General features: G+C 35.4%; 1 protein-coding gene across 1 annotated transcript; it reads left to right on the top strand.

Annotated features, from left to right (window-relative positions):
• Nucleotides 1-4,855: 4,855 nt before the first annotated feature.
• LOC131395739 (olfactory receptor 8K5-like) lies at nt 4,856-5,797 on the top strand. Its single transcript, XM_058527574.1, has one exon. It carries the CDS (start codon nt 4,856-4,858, stop codon nt 5,795-5,797), a length of 942 nt encoding a protein of 313 aa, XP_058383557.1.
• The last annotated feature ends 3,888 nt before the right edge of the window (nt 5,798-9,685 follow it).

The raw sequence follows: 9,685 nt of genomic DNA on the forward strand, positions 1-9,685 counted from the left end.
TTGACAAAAAAGATACATGAATGACCAGGAAGTAGATAGAAAAGTGTACATTATCATTAGTCATCAGGTAAATAAAAACTAAAATCACAATGAGATATAATTGTACACCAATTTCCACTTCTAAATTAAAAAAAAATTAAATAATAATAAAATTAATTTTAAAATTTTTAAAATTTCCACATCAAATACTGGCAAGGATGTAGAGAAAATGAAACTTTCATACCCAGCTCTTGGTAACGGAAAATGATACAATAAGTTTGGAAGGCTGGCAGTTTCTTATAGTGAAGCATACATTTACCCTATGATCTAGTAATTCCACTCTTAGACCTATAGCAAAGAGAAATTAATGCATATGTCCACAAATATACTTAATAGGAGTGTTCATACTAAATGTTTCAGCAATAGGAGAATAGTTAAAAAATTGTGGTATATTTGTGCAGTGGAATATCATTCAGCAATATAAACACATGATGAATTTCAAAATCACTAGGCTGAATGAAAGAAGCCAGATTGAGAGTAAGTATTGTGTGATTCCAGGTAAGAAATTCAGAAACAGGGAAAATATGTCTAGGAGTAGAAGCCAGAGTGCTGGTTGTTGGGTGTAGGAGGAGGATGTTGTTTGAGAGGTATGGTAGGAGGAAAATTTCCTTATGGTAGGAATGGAATCCCCTACAGTGTGGGGATTATAGAGCAAAAGGGAATTTTCTTTGATGTTGAAAATATTCTCTATCTTGAATTAGGTATTAGGAACAAATGAAATGCTTTTTCAAAACTTATCAACATCTACAATTTAGATCCATGTTTAACTGCATGTAAATTTTCCTCAATTCTTATACATAAAGAAGTTATAGAGAAAGAAGACATAGGTAAAATTTGTGAGACATGGAATGTACTACCTTATATTAGATTTTACTCCCAATAAAGTTGTACCGAACTATTTAAGCGTGATGGGATCTCAGCTCAGGAGACTCTACACTTGAGACACTCATTATAGTAATACATATAGTAACACAGTAATTGTTATGGGTTCACCATATGAAAGGACAAGGCATATATATCACTCACTTAAAGATGAGACATTAATATCAAATCTTGTAGTTATCGATCATGTGACCTTGGGCAAATTACATCATTTATCTGAGATTGGTGTCCTCTGAATATGAGAATAGTAATATCTATCTCACAAAAGTTAAATGATATGTTTTAAATCCAGTATTTACTACATATTTCTATTGGAACAATAAATCCAAATGAAAAGTTCCATGTGATGATAATGTCATTCACAGTTTTGGAACTGCTCTAGTTTCACTGGGGTAAAGCTGATGCCAACGTACTTTCCTTTGTTACTTTAATCACTGACTCTGTGTGAGTGACTACCTTTACATCACGTAGGTCTCCACAGAACTGCACAGATCATTTATGTTGTTTTGTTCCTTTCCTTGAATTGTCCCTCACATCTTCTCACTAGGGAACATGTAGGGTGTTTTGCATAATTAGCAGGCACCAAACAGCAATTTTGAAAAATCTTTCAGATGATTTGAGCATAATCATCTGAATAAATTACATGCTGCTTCCTCAGGGAGCATCACAAAGAGAGGGGAGAAGCATAAATTCTCCCTACCCAAAGAAAAGGTAAGAGTAGTTTGGGAGAAGAAAATCCAGTTCTTCATTAAAGGTGAGTGACTAGGAATTGTTGTTGATTAAGATCAGCACCTGGGTGTTGGTAATTTCCCATGATTCCTGGCTTCTGACCGTGGACACTCTTATGGTCACTGGCAGCTGATACTCTACACCACAAAAATTCACTATGTCCTTTGTTAACTGGGTTCCCTGGAGGAGTATGGGATTTTTAGGACATTAAACCCTAGGAATTCACTAGATGTCATAGATCCATTTGATTTATGATAGTCAACAGTGGCATTTGGATATTGCAAGTGAAGAGAAAGTTAGAAATGTCTGAAAAAATCATGACCAATTTCGTCTATTAGAAACTATTACTATTAGGATTTGCAGATAAAATACAGAATGCCCAGCTACATTTGAATTTTAGATAAACAACAAATAATTTTTAGTATATGTCCTTTGTAACATTTGATAAGTATTCTTTTATATAAATATACCCAATGCAATACTTGGAAAAGAATACTTTAAGATATGTGTTTTGCAGATAATGTTTTATAAACTGCAAATAATTTTAATATAAGGACATATATACCCTTATATAAGGATAAAGTCCCAAACCTGAACTTACAGATTTTTTAGTTGTTTGCTTATTTTACCTAGTGCTTGTTTACTACTCAGTTTGGTTTTTTCAGAATGGACTTTACAGACTGATTGAGTAGACTGACCAATAAATAGAAAGATTTTTAAGATTTATGGAGAAAGCCCTGAACCTCAAACAATTCCTAATTGATATCACCATGTCTTAAGATTGAAAAGTCACTCATCCCTTTGCATGCTTCTTATATCTTGTCTCCTCTAATGGTTAGCCCTAAATGGAACTATTTAAAATGTTGTATCAAGATGTTCAAAACTGATCAGAGATATCCTTTTCCAGATAAGAAGAAAGTGCTGGGTATTACTATATTTTAAGATCCTGATAGCAAGTCTTTTCAATAAACACCCAGAAGTGGGATTGCTGAATCTTATGGGAAGTTGTTAATTAACAAGTATAAAGTTTCAGTTATAGAAGATGAATAAGATCTAGAGATTTGCTGTACAACACTGTGCCTATAGTTGACAATACTGTATTGTACACTTAAAAATCTTTTAACGGGGTAGATCTCACGTTAAGCATTCTTACCATAATAAGATAAAAATTGAAATAAAAAAAGATGAGTGAGCCAGGTGAAAGAATCCAGACATCTGGGAGAAGGAGATAATAACTAACAGTGAAAATAGAGATAAAAGTCAATGAACACTAGAATAATTCTTAGCAAAGCACTGAAGACTTCAAAGTGATGGGATTGGTACCAGAATTCTGAATTCCTTTGCTTAATCCAGTGTATCTCGTATTCTACAGGAAAACCCGTGACAGCAGGCCTTGCAACATTTGGTTCTTATTTGTGAAAGAGGAAGGGACCTGAGAGCAGAGTGGGACTCAGTGGAGAAACAGCAGACGACTTCAACCAGGAAAGAGGGGTAGCAGTGGCTCACCAATCTCCAGTAGAGCCTTCCTTGCCATCCCCGTTTCCTGGATGGACTGGCTAAATCAACACCCAAAATTAGAAGATTCCTAGAATTCTGCCAACTGCCACAGTGTGGGACCAGATTCAGCTGCTGCCAACTGTAGATTTGGACCTTGTGGTAGGCTTCCAGAAGTTTCTACTTGACAGTAGTGCAGGCTAAAGCTGAGCATTACATTACATTATAATAATTTTATCTTGTATTTTAATGGACAGCGTTTGGAGCTCCAATCACTCCTCCAATTGGAAATCATGCTCACAGAGTTCCATATTTTGTTTGAGGAGAAACTGAATGTGAGAGAAATAAAATACAATTGGTTTAAGCTAAAGCACCTTCACTATCTTTGATCAGAGCAGTTCCACTTTGTTTTACGGACTTCCCATGTAAATTTTATGAAATGGAGAGGTCAAGATTTATCACTGAAAAATTTGAAAATCGTAGTGTTATACTCTATACGTACTTCATTGTACAATTTGAGAAATAAGTTGAAAATAATGTAAGATGTAATAAATGCTCAAATAATTATTTTAAATGCTTTATATACCTATCATATCCACAGTGGAGGAATTAATTTACGCATATAAATAAACATTTAAAGGAATTACAGAATATAGAATTAAATATTCAAAATCGCTGAATATTGATGTAAACCACATATTTTATCAGGAGTTGATCCAGATCTTTTGCATCTTAAAGCTTATACTAATTTGAGGATTTTCTTTTCAAAAAAAGAAACAAAATTGTACATATAAGTTGAGGTATAAATGTGAATATTTATTTAGAATGGAAAAAGAGTTTTAAAGATTCAGTTTTAAAGAAACTAATACTCACAAACATCATAAAATTTATAAATACAATATTTTTATTAATGAAATTCCAGACACTTCTCAGCATATTGGGTGACAGGAGTGTTCTTAGAAGCCATTCCTATACGAAAATACATAGCATTATTCAATGACAAATGTCATCGATTTTGAATCGTATAAACATACCCACTAAATATCAAGTAACTCAATCTTCCCTTAGCTGGACCCTACAAATGCCTGCAGACATGCCAGGGCCTCATGATATTAGTTGAAGTGTGATGGAGCAAAAGCTGAAATGGAAAGAGAAAGTGAGCTTAATGGATCAAGGTTAAAACGTTTTATATTTGAAACTTTTACAAAGATAATTCTCTTTGTGAATTTGTTGCTAAGGCCCCACCCAGGGCCTTGAAAGTACAAATGAAGGACCCTAAATCTTAAACTTCATTAGCTTCACATTATCTCTGCATGTCTCTAAGAATATCAAAATTCCACAAGAATTCTGAGACAAAAATGGAAGTGTAGTAAAGAAAACTTGTTATGCCATTGCGTAGAGAACATAAAGTCTGATATTTCTATATTAAATCCTATATGGCTTTTTTAAATCAATGCATATGTTCCAAACATTGGAGTCTACTTAGAGTTTAATCTGTCACAATGGTACATATGTTTTATTTGGATCCCTCCTCTTGGAAAGTAGAATATTCTATCATTTATTTTAGTTTTAAAATCAGGGAATTATTTTTCTACTCTTTATGATGAAGAAAAATCTCCATTCTCTCTATAGATATAATTTATTTAGATGGCACTACATGAAAGCTATTAACAACTTCTCTGTTTCTTCCCAGAAGAGCTAACTGGATTAAATGGGCCAGCAGAATCTAACACTGCTCACAGAATTCATTCTGATGGGAGTCACAAGGCGGCCTGAGCTGCAGGTTCCCCTCTTTTGGATCTTCCTCATCATCTACACAATCACAGTAATGGGCAATCTGAGTATGATCATCTTGACTCAGGTGGATTCCCGCCTACATAAACCTATGTATTTTTTTATCAAACACCTGGCTTTCATTGATCTTGGTAATGCTACTGTCATTTGTCCCAAGATGCTGGTAAATTTTGTTGTGGAGCAAAATACCATTTCCTATTATGCATGTGCCACACAGTTGGCTTTCTTTCTTATGTTCATCATCAGTGAATTATTCATCTTGTCAGCCATGGCCTATGACCGTTATCTGGCCATCTGTAACCCTTTGCTCTACAATGTTATCATGTCCCAGAGACTTTGTCATGTACTGGTAGGCATTCCATACCTCTACAGCACCTTTCAGGCTCTAATGTTCACTGTCAAGATTTTTACATTGACCTTCTGTGGCTCTAAAGTTATCAGTCATTTCTACTGTGATGATGTTCCCTTGTTACTTATGCTCTGTTCAAATGCACAAGAAATAGAATCATTGATCATACTATTTTCAGCATTGAATTTGATCTCTTCCCTCCTGGTAGTCCTAATGTCCTACATACTCATTCTGGTAGCCATATTTCGAATGCATTCTGCAGAGGGCAGGAAAAAAGCTTTCTCCACATGTGGTTCTCATCTGATGGTGGTGGTTGTATTCTATGGGTCTCTACTGTTTATGTACATGCAGCCCAAATCCACTCATTCTTTTGATACTGATAAGGTGGCTTCTGTGTTTTACACTTTAGTGATCCCCATGCTTAACCCCTTGATCTACAGCTTAAGGAACAAAGAGGTAAAAAATGCCTTCCACAGAGTCTTTAAGAATCAATGCAAACTTTGTATCTAATATTCAATATGGAATGTTGTTCTAATAAACTATGATAAAGGCAAACATCACTTGATAGTATTTTTCATAGATATAATTACATTCTTTTTGGCTCCAGAGCAAAACTTATTATAATGTACAAATAGATTGGTCCCTTTATATTCAGCCAAATTAATTCTCCTATTTTGGAAATCAACTAACTGTCACTCTGTCCCCAACATTCCTTATTTTTGACTCAACGTTTCCTTTAGTGATCCCACAGAACCTCTCATTTCTCCCAAAGGACACGCTTATTAAGCTCTACATCAGTAAACTACGTTTGCTTCTGTCAGTATTTTTAAAGCACGTATCTTTTCAATCTTATTTTCATTGTATTTTGTGAACCTAAAACAAAAATGTAAACAAAGTGAGTCTCTTGCAGACTCAGCATATAGTTGGATCATGATTTTTTTTAATCCATTCTGCCAATCTCTGCCTTTGGAGAATTTAATTCATTTGCATTGAAAGTAATTACATTACAAGATCTCCTTGAGTTTGTGCCTGAACCCTAACTTGGGCATGTCTACAGTGAAAGTCCACAAGGCTGTTAAAAGACTGATCATGGAATTGTAAGCTGAACAATTCCAGAAATCACATAGAGCAGGAAGACATTAGAGTTCCAATAAGCCAGAGTAGAGAGTCCTTGTTCAACACTGGGGCATCCAGGAGAGATCTTAGAGGTAAAAGCTACTTTAGACCCCTGCTCATATAGTTTGAAAACAAGTCTGAAAAAGAGCAAACTGATCCTTGTTTAAAACATTTAACATTCTTTTAGGAAGACAGGAAAAAGCACTTATTAACATAAAATTTATGATATTCAGCATTCAAACACAAATACTAAATCTGTCTGAAAGCAAGCAAGAACATGTGATGCCACTCAGGACATAACTAAAAGTAGATCTTTAAATGACAGTGATGATAGAATTATCAGGCAAAGACTTTAAAATAGATGATAAATGTGTTCAATATACTGAATGATTTAAGAAAACACTAACATTTTGAGGAGACAATTGAAAGATTAAAAAATAACCAGATGGGACTTGTAGAGATTAAAATACAATGTTGGATATGAACAAATATTTGTTGAATGAAAGTAACAGCAAATTATACACTGGAAAGGAAATAACTACACTTAAACATATCACAGTAAAGACTACCCAAAATGAAGCCAGAAAGAAAACAAAACACTAAACAAAAACCATGAAAATGTAATCTCAGTGATCTGTAGAACAATAACAAGCTCCATACCGTACATGTAAATGTAGGTCCAAGTAGAAAGAAGAGACTGTATGGGGCAGAAAAAACGTTGGAAGAAATGCTGGCCAGAATTTTTTCCAAATTAGTTAAAAAGAAACAAACTATAATTCCAAAAACAGAAAAAGCTAAAATAATTCTAAGCAGAATAAGTAGAAAGGAAAATATGCCAAAGTACACACATCACAATCAACTTTTTGAAAATCAATGACAAAGAGAAATCGTTAAAAACAGGGATAAAAAACAGTTTATGAAGAGATGAAGAAAAGATTTACCACTGATTTATTGGTAGAAACAATACAATTCATAAGGTGTTGTCTTATGTCAACCTATAGTTATATATCCAACAAAAATATCCCTGGTCAATGGATGTTGTATTATCAAATATTGCATAATCTTTTTCTAGGAAGTCATTCTTTTGTTTACTCACATGTTGTGTGTGTGTGTGTGTGTGTGTGTGTGTGTGTGTATAATATACCTAATATGTGCATGATATTGTGTAACTGAGATGCCCACAAAGACATATTTATGATTTCCAGTGTTTAGCGATATCATATAATTTATTTATTCAGTTAGACTCAGGCGTGAAATACTTTTGGTTTTTCCTAATGGAACAGTCTGAGAATAATTAACATTTAACCAAAGCATTCTCCCTTCAGTAATTATGTGCAATTTGTTTATCCTTGAATCAGATTAAAGTTTCCACAAAATGAGTCTCAAAGGGGTAGAGAAAAACTTAAATCCATTCTGCAACAACTGATAAAGATTAAAACAGCAGCAAGCCCAAGCAGATTCTCTATTTAGGTGAGTAGGAAGGATGGGTCTTTGAAAATTTCTCAGGGCATCCGGCTTAGACTGGATCATCACGAAAGCTCTTGAGGGGTACTATGCTCTGAGGAGCAGGTTCTTCCTTTGCAACATACTGTTCTGTCATCAATAGGGTTACTGTGTGGGACAGACCTGGGAGAGAGTCCCTGATCCTCTGTGCTGTACATTGAGATCTTAGTTCTCAAATACATTTACAGCTTCAGTCGTCTGTTCTCACAAGGCTCAGTGTCCATCCTTATTTACCTGGAGATTCTCCTGTCCTGCTTTCCATTTCGTCTGCTCAGGGTGACCTTAGCAGAGAGGCCTCCTACCTCTGTCTTATGTTGATGAGAATATATTTTGAAGACAGAATGATTTTGTTTGAATCTTGACTCCACCACTTACCATCTGAGTGACTTTGGTTAAGTTATTTAACACCCTGTGCCTTAGTTTCCTCGACTCTCAAATGGAGTTGGTAACGCTGTCTATTTCCTAGAGTTGTTGTGTGGATCATATGAGTTTACACATGTAAAGTGCTCAGAAAAGTGCCTGGAACAGGATGAGTTCTCTATCAGTGCTTGACAGTCATTTGTACTCTTCCTGCTGGGCCTCTACATGAATTTCCATTAAGAGATCATAAATCATCAGAGTGGCCAAGTCCTTTTTATGCAGAAGAGGGATGTATGATTGGAAGATCGTTAGAAGTGATTCAATAGGCAGAAATGAGAGATGTGGCAAATGTGGACTAGATATTAATAACAAAATTCTAAAGTTAACATGTTATAGCATTAGATTTTGTGTTGGGCAGACAAGCCAAACTTATAGCGAGAAGTATAGAAATATATGTTTAATGGTCAGAGGTTTCCTAATCACTACCTGATTCGTCACTCCAACAGTTTAGAAAGTCTTTTTATTTGTGTCTTGCTGCTTTTAAACACATTTGATGATGGTCAATTATTTAAGGTTTATAGTTTAGGTGTAGATGTTTGTTTTACAAATTACTTGAAAATTTTAAAAAGCTGAAATATAATTGATAGGTCTTTTGACACACTTAAAATTTTGGGGTCAAAAGAAATAGATCCTAGTAGCTGTATCAAAACAACCACTTCAAAATATCTTGCCCCTTTTATTTTATTTATTTTGTTTATATTTGTCTTTGCTCAGGAAGATTCACCCTTAGCCAACATCTGTTGCCAATCTTCCACTTTTTTGCTTGAGAGAGATTGGCCTTGAGAGGTAACATCTGTGCCAATCTTTCTCTATTTTGTATGTGGGTCACTGCCACAGCATGGCTGATGAGTGGTGTGGGTCCATGCCCGGGATCCAAACCCAGGCCATTGAGGTGGAACACACTGAACTTAACTACTATGCCAAAGAGGTGGCTACCTAACTTGCACCTTTTAAAGTGTACTTTACCAAAGTTTCAATGAGTGTGCATTTTGTATCAGTCTCAGCCTATGGAAAGTGATGCTATCAGCTAGGAACGCCTGGGGCCACTCAGCTGGGCCTGTACTAGTTGTGGTGAGCCCCCAGAGATATTTCCCCCAACCAGATACAATATTGTGGCTAGACAATGTGTGCTAGACAATGTTGTGGCCCTTGTGGTTCTTATGATTTTAAGACATGCCTCAGCAACAACAATCAGGGAACCGTGAACAAACAAGATTTATCACCCAGGTCATGGAGGATGCATAGCATGACTTGAGCCACACAGCGAGGTTGCGGGTAGAGAGAGAGAGAGTGCAAACCTAGGGTTCTGCCTTTATTAGGTTGAAGGTGGGGGCATAGGGTTTTGCACTGGGTTTACTT

Source organism: Diceros bicornis, chromosome 31, assembly GCF_020826845.1.
Source record: "Diceros bicornis minor isolate mBicDic1 chromosome 31, mDicBic1.mat.cur, whole genome shotgun sequence".
NCBI classification, from domain to species: Eukaryota; Metazoa; Chordata; class Mammalia; order Perissodactyla; family Rhinocerotidae; genus Diceros; species Diceros bicornis.

Bases quoted from the DNA above. Each gene is read 5' to 3' on its own strand.
- LOC131395739 (XM_058527574.1), top strand. From the start codon at position 4,856: ATGGGCCAGCAGAATCTAACACTGCTCACAGAATTCATTCTGATGGGA.